We start from the raw sequence: 17,022 nt of genomic DNA on the forward strand, positions 1-17,022 counted from the left end.
GCCTAGGTGGCGTACCGCTTGGTCCACTGTCGGGCCATCCGGTCGTGCTCCGCTCTGTTGGCCATGTACTGCGTGGCGATGCTGCCCACCAGGGGGTCGGCTGCAAGGGAAGCAGGGCAGGGGTCAGTAAACGCGCAGGAGGGCGCCCCGAAACCCGGCCCCGAGAAGCCGCTGTCCCTGCCGGCCCGGTGCCCCCGCAGAGCCTGTGTCGGCCAGCCGCGCTCCGGATCCTGTTGTTACCTTGCTGGACAAGCCTCCCTCCCTGTCCCGCCACACACTGGGATCATTCAAGTAGGTATTTCACTGAGAACACGCAGTGGGCCGTGGGAGCGGACCCAGGTCCTGAAGAGAACCTTTGGGAAAGGGTCTGGTGTGAGCGAGCAGCTCCTTACCTTGGGCCACAGCGCGGGCTCCCAAGCCTCACTGCTGGCTCTGGGCTTAACAAGAGCAGCAAAGGACAGGGGAGAGACCCTACCTCTCCCGCCCACGGAAATCCACAGCTCATATTACAAAAACATGAACAGATGTTGGTGATAGCTAACACTCAGCACGGCTCGCCCAGTCCCAGAACTCTAAGGCACGGCCTCAGCAGACCTCTGAAGGCCGTCTTGTGGGGCTGAGGCGGCGGCGGGGCTGGGAGCCAGAGTCCACACTCTGAACTAGCCCCGCCGTCAGCGTTCAATGACAAAACAAAAAACACAAAAGAAACAGATTCCCGGAGATCCCGGAATCTACGCGGTTCCCTCCAATTCGCTTAATTTTGTTCTTTCCCTTTTGTTCCCCTTATATTTGGTGTTGGTAATTTGGATTTATTAGAGCGGGCAGGTAATTTTTAAAAATTTCTAGTTTTGAAACAGAGTTTACTAAGTTGCTGAGACTGCCTCGAATCTGTGATCATCGTGTCTCAGCCTCTCAAGTACTGGAATCTGGAGATTCTAACTTAATAGATACTTACAGTTACACCTCTCAGCGTCTAATAGTAACACCACCTCTTTCTTTTCTCTCTCTCTCCCTCTCTCTCTCTCTCTCTCTTTCTGAAAAAATCTTTCTTTCTGGGTTCAATCCCAGGAGCATTGTACCTCTGAGCTACACCTCCAGCCTGACTTTTTATTCTTTATTTTGAAACAGGGTCTCACCAAGTTGCGTTGGGCCTCACTAAGTAGCTGAGGCTGGCCGCAAACCTGCGATCATCCAGTCTTAGTCTCCCAAGTACTGGGATTCCAAGCGTGTGCCACCTCCCGGGCATGTAACACCACCTAACTGATCTGCTAAGGTCGATAACAAAACCTCCAAAAGCCTGCCCAATGAAGTAAGCGTTCTTGGATTTGTGTTAAGCTTGCCATAATTATTTTAGGAAGAAGCCAGTTTTCTCTATTTTCTTATAACACAAAGACTTAAAAAAAGTCTTAAACAAAGACTTAAACAAAGTCTACCTGGTACAGGGGTTTGCTCAGAACTTTGCCTTGTATTCATACCCGTCTTCAAGGCCGGAGGACAAGCAGCTGTGATGTGTTAAAGGCTGGAACAGAATGGTCTTGGCAGCGTCTGCTGCAGACACCAGCACTCACGGAAAGGACTCTAAGGACCAGAGCTGCACAGCCAATGACCGTGTGAGGTGGCGAGAGAACGCAAAAACACTAGAGGTAAAAAATGCTAGGGCCAAACCCGTATGGCTGAGCTGGTTGCTGTGGCACGCACCTGTGACCCAGTACTTGGGAGGCTGAGCAGGTGGACTGTGAGCCTGGGAGTTCAGGACCAGCCTGAGCAACGCAGCAAGGCCCCCTCTCAAGCCACACCCGCGGCCCTCGCCTGCCTCTTGGATGCCCGAGAGGGAGGTCTTCTCCAAGCACGGCACGGCTCCGTCTGTGGACCGCTGCAGTGACACTCCATCATCACCTACTATCCAGGCTTTTATTGCAGTGGTGCTGGGCACTGAACCCTGGTGTTCTACCTCTGAGTTACACCCCCAGCCCTACTGTATTTTTTTTTTTATTTTGAAACGGGGTCTCACTAAGTTGCAAAGGGCTTTTACTAAGTTTGCTGAGGCTGGCCTTGAGCCTGAGATCCTCCTGTCTCAGCCTCCCACATACTAGGACTGCAGGTGTGCCCCGCCATGCTTGGCCCACCCAGTCTTTGGGTCTAGGAGTTGCGATGTATTTGCCCTTTTGTCACTATTTTTATTTTTATTTTATTTTTTATTTTTGGCGGGTCTGGGGGTGGAACCCAGGGGCATCTGACCTCTGAGCTACACCCCCTGCCCTATTTTTTATTCTTTATTTTTGAAACCGGGTCTCACTGAGTTGCAGAGGGTCTCACTAAGTAGCTGAGGCTGTCCCTGAACCGTGATCCTCCGGTCTCAGCCTCCCGAATGCTAGGATTACAAGCGTGCGCCACCACGCCCGGCTTGTCACTATGTTTAAAAATGGAAGCATAGTGATCTGATAGCAAGATTCCCATTAGCAGTGCTGTGCACGCTGTCCCGGCAGGCGCGGCGCCCAGACTCGCTTCTCATCCATCCACTGAACACAAGCCTCTATTTAAGCGCTCGGACGGGAAGAGGAGGCCGCCGAGCAGCCGGTGGCGCCGAGAGATTATGCTGCTCCATCCTGACGCTAATCTTTAAAAGTGGACTGAGGCTTTGATAATAAAATTGTAATATTACCTAAATTCTTAAAAATGAGACTTCATATTTAACTCTTGTATCTCAGAATTTCACTTTATGATGGGAACATTTAGCTTTGCCCTGGGCTGTTTATTGACTCCAAGGCAATCCGGCGCGCTCCAGAGCTGACGCGGTTCACCTGTTACCTGTGGAGAACATACCGGCACCCCGTGGAGCATCTGTCCCTTCGCCTTGTGGATGATGACTACAGATTTTAAGTGGTGAAAGCAGCCAATTTTTCCTTGATATTTTCTGGCTTTATGCCATGTTTATAAAGGTCCTCTCTACTCACTCCAATATTCAGAAATACTCTCCTGTATTTACATTCTCCTATATTTCTAGCAACTTTTATGTGAAATGCTAACTTCATTATACTTGAGATTTCTATGCGTTGTCAGGACCTATTTCTGTACTTGTTTTTCTTTCAATAGATCCATTTGTCTTAAATTTTTTTTCTTATTGTGCTAGGGGTCAAATCTAGGGCCTCCTGCATGCTAGGCGAAAGCTCTACCGTTGAGCTATACCTGCAGCCCCAGGGTAATTTGATTTTTGTTTTATTTACGTCTTTTGTTTTTATCACTATAGCTTTTTTGTAGGTTTTCTTGATTTTTTTTTTGGGAGGGGGTGGTTGAGCCCAGGGACATTCTACCTCTAGCTACAACCCTAGCCCTATTTTTTAATTCTTTATTTTGAAACAGGGGCTCACTAAGCTGTGGAGGGCCTCACTCAGTGGCTGAGGCTGGCCATGAACCTGTGATCCTCTTGTCTTAGCCTCCCAAGTACTGGGATTACAAGTGTGTAAGTTTTGATACTGGGTAGGGTTGAGTCCTTACTGTATCCCACCCTTTTCCTTCACTAAAAAACAAAAACAAAGAACCATTTTTGTTTTGAGAACCCTAATTTTGATGAGTTTGAGATTTGGAGCAATTAAAGCTATTTCGCCTCAGGGATGTAGGACTCTCATTTGAAGAATGCTCTCAAGATTAAGTAATACTGAAATTCTTCTGGTCTATTAGTTATAAATCAAGTGATTAAGCCAGGCGTGGTGGCACACGCTTGTAATCCCAGCATTCGGGAGACTGAGACTGGAGGATCGCATGTTTGTGGTCAGCCTCAGCGACTTAGTGAGGCCCTCTGCAACTTAATGAGACCCTGTTTCAAAATAAAGAATAAAAAAATAGGGCAGGGGGTGTAGCTCGGAGGTCGAATGCCCCTGGGTTCCATCCCCAGACCCCCCCCCCCACACACACACAAAAAAAAATCAAGTGATTAAGTCAGGCGTGGTGGTGCAGGCTTGTAATCCCCGTGCTTGAGAGGCTGAGACAGGAGGATCACACAGGTTCAAAGCCAGCCTCAGCTACTTAGTGAGGCTCTCAGCAACTTAGTGAGACCCTGTTTCCAAATAAAGTATAAAATAGGTGGGGGAATATAGCCTGTAGGTAGAAAAACCCCTGGGTTCCACCCCCAGTACCACCCCCCCCAAAAAAATCCAGTGATTAGCACAAAGTTGGTATTTTGTATTTTGAAGTGTGGGGAAAACACACTAAAGATTAAGTACCCTTGAAGCCATAGCTATGTGTGTCTGCCTGCGGCTCTTAAGAGTGATCTAGGGAGAGTGATTATTTCCATGATTAAAATTAATGGTGGGCACTATTGAGCGAGATCTGGAATTGAGACTCCTGAGTAAAAACAGGTAGAGTCTAGCGGGATGTGCCACGTGCCGGGACAGCCAGTGAGGGATGCTGAGAGGAAGCAAGGACCCTGAATCCTGGGAGTCTGGGGGGAATGGGCCGCCATGCTGGGGTGCCGTGTGCTGGTCTGGAGGTGCCTATACCCTTCCATGACACTAGGACGACCCCTCAGTAAAGCGAGGCGTGCCGAGTGTCATCCGCTACAGGTTTAAGGCGGGGTGAGCTGCCCAGGCAGTGGTGGGAGCGCGGCAGGGGAGCGGCCAGGCCTCCTCGCTGTCCGCCACAGCCCACCGGGGGCTGAGGGACCCAGTGCCTCCTGGGGAGATGCCGGGTGCCAGGGGAGTGGTGCTCCGGAGCTCCCCGTCAGGCCACTCTTTAACTTTTAGGGACTTTTAACAGCCATTATTAAAATTAAATGACATAGATTGACCACTAAATAAGTCATTATTACAAAAACGTAAAACTCATCACTTTTACGACCATCAGCTATGCTGTTTCTGCACACTCACTCTCCCCGAATCGTGGAAAGCAGCACGTGACGGTGTGTGGCGCCTCGGTTGTGTGTTTAATAAGGGTCATGTTGTAGCTTGAAATTGGCAACTGCCGCAAATCATGATTTGATTTATTGTTCTGTTGACTGTTAACGCTTGAGGGTGTGATAAGTAAAATGCTAACAGCGCAGCTTACCTTGAAAAGCGTCCCGTATGTCGAGAGTGCTTAGGGCATGAGCGCCACAAAAACCAGGGCGTCCTCCTATTACAGCAGGGCCCCCCGTCTGTGGGGTCATAGCCGAAGACCCCTCCTGGATGCCTGAAACAGCGGGTCGAACTGAATCCTATGTGCACTGCGCACGTCCCTGTGAGCCCCGCAGGGCCGCCACACAGCCCGAGCTGCCGTGACCTTGATTTTATGCCCTGCTCCTTCAGGGTCACTACACTTGACTTTAGAGCCATTATTAAGTGATACAAGGGCTACCTGAACACAAGCACGGTGACGCTGACCCAGCGACAGTAAAGTACACTGCAGGTAAGCGGAGAAGGGGTGATTGCAGGACTGCATCCTGCAACTCAGAGCAGCCCGCGGCATAAAACCTTCAAACTGTTGATTTCTGGAATTTTCTCCCTCCCTCCCTCCTTGAACCCAGGGGCAGTCTACCCCTGTGCCCCTGCCCTATTTTATTTTAGTTTTTTTACTTTGAAACAGGGTCTCACTAGTTGCAGAGGGCCTCGCTAAGCTCCCAAGGCTGGACATGAGCCTGGATCCTGCGATCCTCCTTCCTCAGCCTCCCACGCGCTGGGATTACAAGTGTGTGCTAACACACTTGAATCAGCACAAAGTACAGCCATGGAGAAGAGGCGCTCTGTAACTGACCAGACAAGAAGCTGCTCGTGATTCAGACAAGTTCCACATCTTCTTTGATTTGCTTTGTTTTCCTTCCTTCCTCTCTCTCTCTCTCTCTCTCTCTCTCTTTTCCTTTTTGTGGTGCTGAGAACCAAACCCAGGGCCTTGTAAGGATTTTCAATATGGACCACTTTCAAATTTAATCTGCACCATTAGCGTTTTACGCATCATGCCCTTAGTCTAAACAGTTGCCCTGCTTGCGCGTGCTAGCCAAGTGCCTCACTACGGGGCTAATCTGGAAGACGTCCAACTTGTGTCTTACTTCTTAAATAAAAATATCACCCAACATTCATCGTAGAAATACCCTGATCTGTCAGCTGCCACTACAGGATGAATGCAAACAGAAGAGTTCAGCTCTCTGGAAGATCAGCTGGCTGTAAGGTGCCTGCACTAAAGCACACTGCACATTCACCAGGCTGGCATGGTGGTGCGTGCTCAAAGCGTGCACGGCCCTGGGCTGAATCCCCAGCACTGGGGCGAACACTGCCTATTTTATTATTATTTGCAAATAACGCACTGCACGCTCTTAGAGCAATACAAAACCCACTCACGTCCGTGGCGCCCCCGCCCCTGCAGCTGCTGCCCAATCACCAGGCACTCACGGAGAACGCGTGGGTCTGGGAGGTTGAGTCTGGGCTCTGGAATCAGCTCCGAAGTACTCAATGTGAAGCAGCGCCTCTGCCCTGTCTCCTAGAAGGTGTGGAGAGACAGGGGCACCTGGCCAGAGGTGCAGGAAGGCTCAAATGGAAGGAGATTTGGCAAAGGGACACTTTCTCGCCCATTACCCCGCCCTCAGCCCCAAGGAGCAAAGTCTTGAGAAGGAAGAGGAAGGTCCCTCGCCTGAGAGCCAGGCTGTTCTCCCACTGCCCTGAGAGAGTGGAGGAGGAAATCAGATTTAAATCAGGCTTACAGATGGAGTTTAAGACTGGGCCAGAGTTACCTCCTAAGAGCTGCAAGTGAGCTGAATGATGGTAGAGGAGCCTCTAGATACTACTAAGGAAGAGGAAAGTGAAGTCCAGCCAAACGTGGCCTAAGGCAGCGAGTGCAGAAAATTAAAGCCACTCCAAATTAATGCCTCGTGAGTTGAGGCTGCTCGACAGACAGCAAAAATACACTCGCTATAACCGAAAGTATACACACCATAAAACACTTTTAAAAACTTAAAACTCATCCTCCAAGCCCATATACCAGTACATTAAATCAATGTGTGTTTTGAAACATAAAGTGGTCTGTTAGAGCAGATTCATGTAAATACTGGCACAGATGGAGTGCTCCTGCATAGAAGCCATCGCACTGCAATTCCAGGCCTAGTTAAGCAATAATTCCTAATGAGTTCTGAGAAACTGTCCTTGTAGAGGAGGACTTAAGACACAGAGACCCACACTTTACCCGCACCCCAGGAGAAAATGGTGGCTGCGGCGGACAGTTTGGGCAACAAAGATGTCAAGATATCGGAAGCTGTAATTTCTACAAAGGAGCTTTATTGAGACAGAATTCACATACCATACAACTCATCCATTTAAAGTGTATGCTTCAATAGTTGTTAGTATCAGAGTTGTACAACCATTACCACAATCAATTCGAGGATGTTCTCTTGCCCCCCCAAAAAGAAACCCTACCCGAAAGCAGTCACTACCTATTCCCCTAGCTTGGAGGTACAATGCCCCTGGGTTCCATCCTTGGTACCACCACAACAACAACAAAAACAAACAAAAAAACAAACAAACAAAAACAACTGACTAAAACAACCATTTAGATTGATCTGTTATTTATCAGATGATGGGCATGTGGATTTATTTTCACTTTTTGGCTGCTATGAATAATACTGCAATGATCATTTGTTTATAACTTTTTAAATGTGGACACATGTTTTCATTTCTCCTGGGTCTGTATCTGGTGGTGCAATTGTGTGGTCTTTGGTCATGCTGTGTTTAACCATGTTTAAGAAACTGCCACATTGCTGTCTACCGTGGACATACCATTTTGCATTCTCACTAGCAATGAGTAAAGGGTCTACTTTTCCACATGCTCACTAATACTTCTTAGCCTTTGTGTGGTTAGATTTTATTTCTGGTGCTGGAGACAGAACCTAGGGCTTCATATACACGAGGTGCATGCTTGACCACTGAGCCACACAGCCCTGGATGCTGGATTTTAAAGAGAGAATAGCTTATACCCCTTTGGCTTACACCCATCAGGAATGTAGGCTTTGGGTTTTAAAAAAAAATTCTCTACAATCATTTGTTTCTGCCAGCCATGGAAAATACGTTCTCTTTGACTGGAGCTGTTTTCCAATGGTCTCAGGCTAGAAGAGACAGTGATCCTGACAATGGCAGTCTAGTGAGGCTTGCTGCTAATGCACAACTTTTCGAAATTTAAAAATATTTGCAATCCAGTCATCAACTACAATTTACTCTGCAAACTAATACTCTACTATACCATGTTAACCCCCAGGGAGCCTTCTGTGTACACACTCCTCTTCAGCGGAGTGGTTGTGAGATGGTGTGAGTATAGCAGTCACGCCCCAGACACAGTCACATGCCCAGTGTCCACTGCACCCGGGACTCTGGCCTTGAGCCTATAGACATAAATAGCCTGGCTGAGAGCCAGAGCTGGGCATGCGCCTCAGAGGGTTCAGTTTGCTAGGCCGTGAGTCTGCCGTGGACTACTGGAGAGATCCTGGTTGCGGCAGCCTGTGCACCACATGGGGTCGTCCATGCCGAGGAGCCTGCCCACTGAGGTGTGGGCTTTGTTTTGGGCCGAGGTCTTGCTCTTCTCCAAGATGTTACTGAATCCTCTGCAAAGTCATGTCATGGAGCCCGCCCTACCTTCCATCAAGAAGGACGCTCGCCTGTCTGTACTCGTCAGCTCCTCGCCTCGACTAGCAGGGCGCCCCCTCAGTCTCATGTCACAAAACCAGCAGAGTGCCCGGGGCACTGCAGATGATCATGCGATATCAATTAACTAACAGATCAATTAATGAATAGCCAAGCCTACTGGTCAGGACGGATTTAGGCTGTGGGGCGTGGGGTGGCAGTCTCCTAACTAGACAACCTTCCTCCTTCCCAAGCTGGGTCAAAATGACATCTGTATCTACAGGATCGGCGACTCTCCAAGGTGGTAAGAGTACTGTGTGTGGTCCAGTCTTCCTTGTTGGAGTTTACAGTTTAGCCATCTCTGCTTGAATGACAGACTACAATATAGTCCACTTCCTCTAACCAACCTCTTGCTCTGTCCTCGGCTTCCCTGTGGCCTTCCTTTTTCAATCCCTGAAGGTTTCAATTTTTCTAATTTACAGGGATTCGTAAGAGTTAGTCTGTATTCACTGTTCTCCTGTTTTACTGACATCTTGTCTGAACTTCAATCTACTGCTGTTTGAACTGGCGGAGCAACACCTTCTACCGCCAGACCAAAGTGCCACCTACACTGCCTCTCCCCGCCCCCGCCTCGGCAGGGCGGCCGGGCCTATTTCTACAACTGAAATTCTTCCCGTTATAGGTAAAGAACTATGTCTACACTAATCCTAATGTATCACAAGTGGCATACTGTAAATATTATTTTCTATTTTTCTGCTAGCACAAAGTAGAGGATGGCTTAATGGGGCGACAGAAGAGTTGATCTACTGGGTACCATAACATCACTAAATAACGTTCACTGGTTCTAGAACACATCTCTAAAAATACAGACGTGGTCATGCAGCTTCCCTCTTTGAAAACCTATTTCAATCACCCCACCCTCATTAAGAGTCCTAATGACAAGGCCAGCTATGTAGAAAAGGTGTATTATTGCCAACAACCTGATGTTTCAGATGCTTTACAGTTACTGTTTTCTACATTCTTATCATGCTGTTTTCAAAAGCAGGAACTGTCCAATGTCTTGCTTTCCTCTTTAGTTGTCAACATTTCTGGAGGAAATATGAGTTTTCCAAATGACAAGCTTGTTGGTGTAAGAGAAGCCTAAGAAGGACAATGCCATCCTCGTTCACAAAGGGGAGGAGGAGGCACCGCTTTTATGTCCCCCAGGTTTAAGCGCTGGCCTGCAGGTGCACATGCGCTCGGACACCGAGAGACTGCCACCTAAGACGGGAGCAGAGCTCCGGCAGCAATCTGGCCAATCGGTGCGTCATTCTCCTCCTGTGTAGGGAGACAGTCTCCGAGGAAGAGGAAAGTAGAAACCACTCTTAATGCTCAGAAGGGAGGAGCAAAGGGACGTGGGAGCGCTTCCTGACACCCGCAGCACATTCGCTCCTATAGGGGAGCCATGAACTCAGGCAGAACATCTTGTTCTGCACGTGAGGGGAGAAATACAGACACCAAGTCCTAACTGCAGGCTTTGCCGAATCAGCATCTTAAACTGCAATTCTCAACCTCTCTAGCGCTGAACCAGCTTCTCCCCAGCCAGAAGCCCGGCACCTCCTGAGGGGGGTCCCAGCCCCTGCTTCCAGCCACTTCCTGAGCAGGCCTTTGATTCCCCAACACGCCCCACAGCCCTGGCAGACTGGCTTCAGTAACCTGCCCACCTTCTTTCTTTGACACTTCCCAGCCCAGCTGCACACCTCTCCCACTTTAAAAACATGCCCAGCTGTTTTGGGGATGAGGACATGGCTCGCCTCGCGTGCCATGAGGATGAAGTCACCCCCAGTGGCCTCTCCCCAGATGCTGCGCTGCGGCTCTGTCAAGGCAGGGCCAGCAGGGCATCAGAGCCTCCTCTTCTTGGCACTCCTGGTGTATTCCCTCCAAGAGGGTCTTCCCATACCTTGATTTGCATCATAATGTGACCTGGCAGGCGGTCTTCTCCAGAGGAATTCAGTTTTCAAAGAACTACAGGGAGAGACAGTATTTGGTGTGCAAAACTGACACAAGGTAGAGATGTGTACGTGTGCACAGTCCACTTCTGCTTTTTCTTTTTTTGCAGTACCGGGGATGGAGCCAGGGGTGTTCTACCTCCGAGCTACCTCCCCAGCCCTACTTTTTATTCTTTATTTTGAAACAGGGTCTCACTGAATTACAAAGAGCCTCACTAAGTAGCTGAGGCTGGCCTCCAACCACGATTCTCCTATATCAGCCTCCCAAATGCTGGGATTACAAGCGTGCACCACCACACCCGGCTTTACTTCCGCTTTTTGACAAGGAGACGCCTGGGTCTCCAGACCCACAGCTGAAGGGCCATCGTCCACGCTGGTTACGGAGGACCCAGCACAACGTCTCGTAGGCAGCTGTGCCTTTTCTACCTCTTTCTCCTCATGTAACTAACTCTGCCCACCAGCTTCCTAAAAAACGTGACCTCATCGATGCTTTAATTTCTAAAATCATATTTTAACATTCATATTATATGACTTGAATTTTTTCTCCAAGATGTGTTTTTTGGCTGTGATCGTGTGGACCACTGCAAGGCAGGAAGGACCGCGCTTTCTGTCCTGCGGCTGAGCTGACAGACTCGTCTAGATTATGATGAGTGAGGCTTTCACTTGTACGCGACTACTCAAGGTGGTCAAACTACAGAATCACTATTGACTGACTGACTTATGCTGGAGACTGAACCAAAGGTCTGGCCCAGGCTGAGCAGGGGCCGCACCACTAAGCGACACCCCTGCCCCTGCACAGCACTCTCTGGGAAGTGCAAAGGTCGCTCTTGATGTGGGACAAGTTAAGGCTCTAGGTTTTAAATGTTTCTGGGGTGGGCACAGTCACGGGTCCCCAAATGCAAAGCCTCATTTGGGATATTTTTTGGAGGGTGAATTTAGATGTTAAAAATGAATGTGCTAATGCGCACTAAATTACACAACCACGTTCAAATTCTAAAATAGTTATTTTTGCAGCAGCCTTATGAAGTTTAATTCACCCTCTTGCCCTGACCGAGCTTAAAATGTCCCCACCTATTTTTCTGCAGTTGGCTGTGTTTGTTTGTGGTGTGAACATGCTGACTAGATTTGCAGAGTGACTGTATGTCTAGTGCTGTACCGGGGAGGGGAGGAGAGCGCAAAGCAAAACAATGCTCCCATGACAAAAACACAGCAAGGCCAGGATGCACGCCCACTGCCCGAAATGGGACTGCACTCACATCTGCGCAAACTACCACATCTTCACTTGTACGTTAGCTTCCTTTGCCCAATAAGGCTTCCCTTGTTTATTCTTTACTCACAAACACAGTGGTAGTTCCTAGGAGTGATGGTCAACATGTAATATGCACACACCCTCCAGGTACGTAAGTTTTGCTCCATTTCACCAGAGGTTGTACTTGCAAATTTTGGGTGCTCAAGCATGCTATATTCTCTTACTTACGCCCAGGAAAAACCAAACAAAAAAAGGGCGGCCCTATGAAAAATATACACTCCAGTAGCTGTTGGCGGGGAATAAGAGAATGGATGCCACTTTTATCTACTTGCCAACATTTCACTATAAAATACTTTTAGTGAGGATTCCTGCTTATATCAGTAAATTATCAATTTGAGACTTATTGAATTCTTGAAAGGATGCAGATAAAGAAGTTATAAGCTTCACATTGAAAAACATTAAAGAGAAGAGTCTGACCTGCTGAGCGCACCAGAGGTGCTTCCCGCTCCACAGAGCAGACGGCTGAGGGGAGGAGCATCTCCAGGTGGCACCGAACATGCTCACCGTGTGCCTTAAAACGACTGCCTTTCTACCTGCAGATTAAGTCCAGCGCCTTCCTACACAGCTTTACATATTTAAATTAGCCTGTCTAGGATGATCATATCATTAATAATAAGTCAAACATTAGAGAGTTATTCCTAGAAACAGAAGAATTAAATATCATCATCATCTGACTTAGGGAGGAGGTTATTACCAACATACAAGAAGTCAAGTCACTATAGTGTCAATGCGTGTTCAAGATTTTTATCTAGACTTTAACAAAGTCTTTTTGTAGTGACAAGCAGATGTTGATGTTGCACACCGTGAAAAAGTGTGCAATTCAATACTGTACACTGTGGAAAAGGAAGAAAGAAAAAAAAAACCAAAGGAGAAGAGAAAAAGGAAGGACTTGTAAACTGCTCAAGGCAGGCAGGGCCCAGGGCTGCTGGAATTAGTTAAACATGACCACCTTTTGTTTCCGGAGGCAAGTATTTAAATTTTGATTAAAATCAGAAATGAAAATTAGCTTAGTAACTTAAACCTAATTCTCATTTGCAGTAAGGTCAAGCGTCTGTACAGTCTTTCTGACACAAAAAGACCCACAGGTTATGTAGGGGGCGGGGTGGCGAGGGAGAGGGAGAGATGGGTCATGGTTAGGGTTGATTACAGGGTAGAGAAATTAGGATATTTAATGCCTTTTCTGCCCAACGGCTCTTTGGATTGCTTGTCCCTGGGAGTGACGCTAATGCTTAATCAAATGCTCTTGGATTCCTGAAAGGGTACGTGGCCATACTAATGAGCCAACCTCAATTTATAATGAAGCCATAAACTAAAATAAAGATGACTGATTGTTTCTCTAGGGATAATGTAAGAATAAAACGGTAGTGGCTTAACTTCATTAGTTGCTTTTTTTTTTTTTTATAAATCTGTCAAAACGAAGGTCACAGAACGGCAGTGTGTTCAGTCCACACCTGAATACAGCAAGCCATCACCGGACGCTGACTTGACTAACCTCATTACAATTTCTTAGATTGATGCCATTAACTCACAGGAATGGAGATGCTTGAAACAATTTGGTTTTAACACCGGAAGTGGTTAAAAAAAATAACATTTAGATGCGCAGATTTCAGTGAAGAGTAGTACTGAAACAGGCACAGCCGTGCTCATCCGGGCCAGGCGAATATGCCACATCCAAAGGGCCAGTGCACAGCCGGGCGTGGGGCGCACGCCTGTAATCCCAGCATCCGGAGGCTGAGACCGGAGGATCGCGGTTCGCGGACAGCCTCAGCTACTTAGTGAGGCCCTCTGCAACTCAGTGAGACCCGGTTTCAAAATAAATAATAATAATAGTAATTTAAAAAAAAGGCTAGGGGTGTAGCTCAGAGGTAGAATGCCCTCGGTTCCATTCCTGGTATCGCCCAAAAAACCCCCCAAACAAACAAAACCCCTCAGTACATGTCACCCCTTTCATCCACATTCATCTTACCACATGTTAGATTAAGAATGTTCTATGAGTTAACCATGAGGAGACACTATTTCAGAAAAGACCTGTCGATAAGCTGCTATTTCAAAGTCCTTTCTCTTGGAGGCTGTTTGATTCTAGGATAACTCCAACATCAGAGTCTGGCCTCAGTTATCAGACCTGCTTTTAGCATAAGCCTGAGAATCAAATGTGGAACTGAACAATATGGATGCGGTAAGTCCCGGCTGCCTGTGCGTACGCGCACCCCTAGGTGTCAAGCCGAGAGGCCGAGGACGGAGAAGGAGTAACGACTGCGTGATGTACCACGTGCGCGCTTGCGATGGTCCTAGCTTTCACCCTGTTTCTACAGGAGAAAAGTAGGCGGCGTCCTTCTGGGGTGTGAGAACGAATGAGCAGTTGAGAGCTGGTGAGGCTGAGAACAGCTTAGGCAGCCAGTTTTTGTTAGGGCATCAAGCTATATTAGTGGCCTGGGAGGACATGTCTCGTTAGGCGAGACCAACCCTTGCCCAGCTACTATTGTTGACCTGCCTTTGATAAAAGGGTCTATAATCTGACCTTCAAGGGGCATCACGCAGAGAGCAGCAAGGAGAAATGCAGGGAGACAACCCTTTGACATGCTTTTCTTAGTCCCAGCCTGACCTGATGTGCTGATGTCAAGACAGACAAAAAGCCAGATTGACTTTCTAATGGAATTTGTCAGAGCCCCGTAAACTCCAAAAAGGGCTGGTTAAGCCCAGCTGGTGGACAGGAGCCTAGAGAAATACAATGACCCAGTGACTCTGCTAATAAAGAACAGAGAGATTACCACTGGGAAAGTCTTGGATGTATCTGCTCTGCTCCTTCTATTGGAAAAACTGAACGCCTGCTAGGGCTAGCTGAAGCTCGGCAAATGTGTGCATTACGTTTCTGGTAGTAAAGAAAGGAACGGTCCTAAGAAAATGCAAGTTCTGTGCGCGCTGGTTCCAAATCACAGAATATTATTGTTTTTAAAACTGTAAAGGATTTTATAAGTGGATTAAAATATAACTTTTGGTGGTATAAAGAAAGAAAACTGGCATTCACGAAATACGGTGTTAAGCTACTTAAGTGGGCAAAAGCATAAAATTCGAAACTAGCTTGTATCATATATTTTAAAGGCAACTCTAATCTCTAATAAACTTAATGAATGTGCCCACACTAGCAGCTGTAACCTCAACCTAGAGCTATGAATCCAGGCACTGACCCCAAACCTTGAGTATAATATACTATCATAAACTCCAGTTTTCATGGTGTGTATCGGATCTTCTGTTTATTTAGCACATTCGCTGCTTTGCACATTTCGACTGTATCTCATTTCTGATCTAGCTACCCTAACCCTGGTAACTACTATTTTATCCTTTTCATAGATTTTATTTTTTTTAATTTAAAAGATGCCACATGTAAGGGAGATAAAGCAATATTTTTCTTTCTGTGCCTGGCCTATTTCACTTCCTTTTTTTTTGTAGTACTGGAGGTTAAACCCTGGGCCCTGCACATGCTAGGCATGTCTCTACCTGCCGAGCCACATCCCCCGCCCCAGGAGCTACTTTTAACAGGCTGGATAATACTTCGTTGCACACACGAGCCCTAGTCTCTACCCACTGTCCATGGATAGACACCCAGGTCATTTCATTTCTTGGCTATTGTAAACATGTTTGAGGAACCGGAAGTGCAGCTGTCTTCATGAGGTGGTGACTGTCTTTCCTTTGGCTATATCCCCAGAAGATGGATTGCTGGGCCATGTGGAAATGTCTCCCCCACAAGGACATCAAAGGGTCTGCTAGACACAAAAAGATGAGCACAGCAAAGAAAGAGTTCTAGTTCATGAAATTACTACTATTATTATTACTATTATTTTTTGTGGTAGTGGGGATTGAACCCAGGGACATTCTTTTGTGGTCTTTTAGTAGCATTCTACCCCCAAGCTACACACCCTTGGCCCTACTTTATTTATTATTATTATTTTTTGAGCCAGGGTCTGTCAAGCTCCTGAGGCTGTGACACTGTGCGCCTCCTGTCTCAGCCGCCCCAGTGCTGGGATTACGGGAGTGCATCGCCTCACCTTGCTCCTTATAACATCATTGAACCTTAATGGCCTCTTTACAGGGACTATATCCAAATACAGTCATGTTTGGGGTCAAGAAGTCTTCAACATACTTTGGTCTATAGTGCACCCTGAGAGCTGCTCTCCTGAGCCTGGGACTCGTTAGCAAACCATGGTTTACATCTGATTTGAAGAGGCGAGGTCCTCCGGGAGCCTCCTTTTCAACACTCCCCCGCCTGCCCCTCTCTGTCCTGTACCCCAGAACAATCCTCTCCCCACTGCCCTGTGCTTTCCAGCCACACCTCCAAGATCCAGTAAGGCGATGTGTTCTTTTTATGCTTTTATTGTTCTCATAAAATTTTATTCATGAACTCTAAAGTTTGAATTTCATATTGCAAGAAATATTGTTCTTGACTTTTTATCCTCAACCCTTAAAAAATACAGAATCCATTTTCAACTTATAGGAAGAATAAAAACAGGTGGCTGGAACTATGCGGCCTGTGGGCCATATGTGCTGAATTTTGACACAGGCATTTTCTAATAACATTCTAATATAAACTTTAATGAATATGTTAGTTTCCAGCCGGGCGTGGAGGCACACGCTTGTAATCCCAGTGCTTGGGAGGCGGAGACAGGAGGATCGCGCTGGTTCGAAGCCAGCCTCGCTGGCTTAAGAGACCCTGTTTCCAAATAAAAAATATAAAATAGGTCTGGGAGTGTAGCTTGGAGGTAGAACGGGTTTCCAGGAACCCCAGTATCTCTCTCTCTCTCTCTCTCTCACACACACACACACACACACACACACGCACACACTGTTAGTGCAGTATAGACTCACATCATAATGCCTCTGAGGTGACAGTGCCACCCACGCTCACGGCACTTGGCCCCCGCTCTCCTCCCCATGCACAATGCCGAGACTGCGTTGGTATTCTCACACACGTACATCATGTCCGTGGAAGTGTATTCTCCCTCTCCCCTCCCTTCGCCCTCCTCTGGACCACCCCCTGCTTCCACTAGAGTCTCCCCTCCGCTGTCTTGATCACTCCCCAGCTTTTGCATATGAGAGGAAACATCTGACCCTTCGCTGTGTCTGGCTCATCTCATGTAACATCACGTTCTCCAGGTCCATC

At 47.5% G+C, this 17,022-nt stretch overlaps 1 protein-coding gene across 3 annotated transcripts in view; it reads right to left on the reverse strand.

Moving 5' to 3' along the window:
- Window positions 1-17,022, reverse strand: part of LOC308276452 (ubiquitin-conjugating enzyme E2 E2) — a gene marked incomplete at both ends in the record, with an annotated part of 621,585 nt that overhangs the window by 336,363 nt on the left and 268,200 nt on the right. For 2 of the 3 annotated variants that reach the window (XM_080715232.1, XM_080715230.1), the window contains one exon: window positions 3-100. The exons of the other annotated variant lie outside the window; for it this stretch is intronic. In XM_080715232.1, coding sequence (XP_080571358.1) covers window positions 3-100 — 98 coding nt within the window. Of the gene's footprint in view, window positions 1-2; window positions 101-17,022 lie in introns of those variants that run through there. 3 annotated transcript variants of the gene reach the window in all.

This window comes from Muscardinus avellanarius, assembly GCF_963383645.1.
Source record: "Muscardinus avellanarius genome assembly, chromosome: 18".
Classification (NCBI taxonomy): Eukaryota; Metazoa; Chordata; class Mammalia; order Rodentia; family Gliridae; genus Muscardinus; species Muscardinus avellanarius.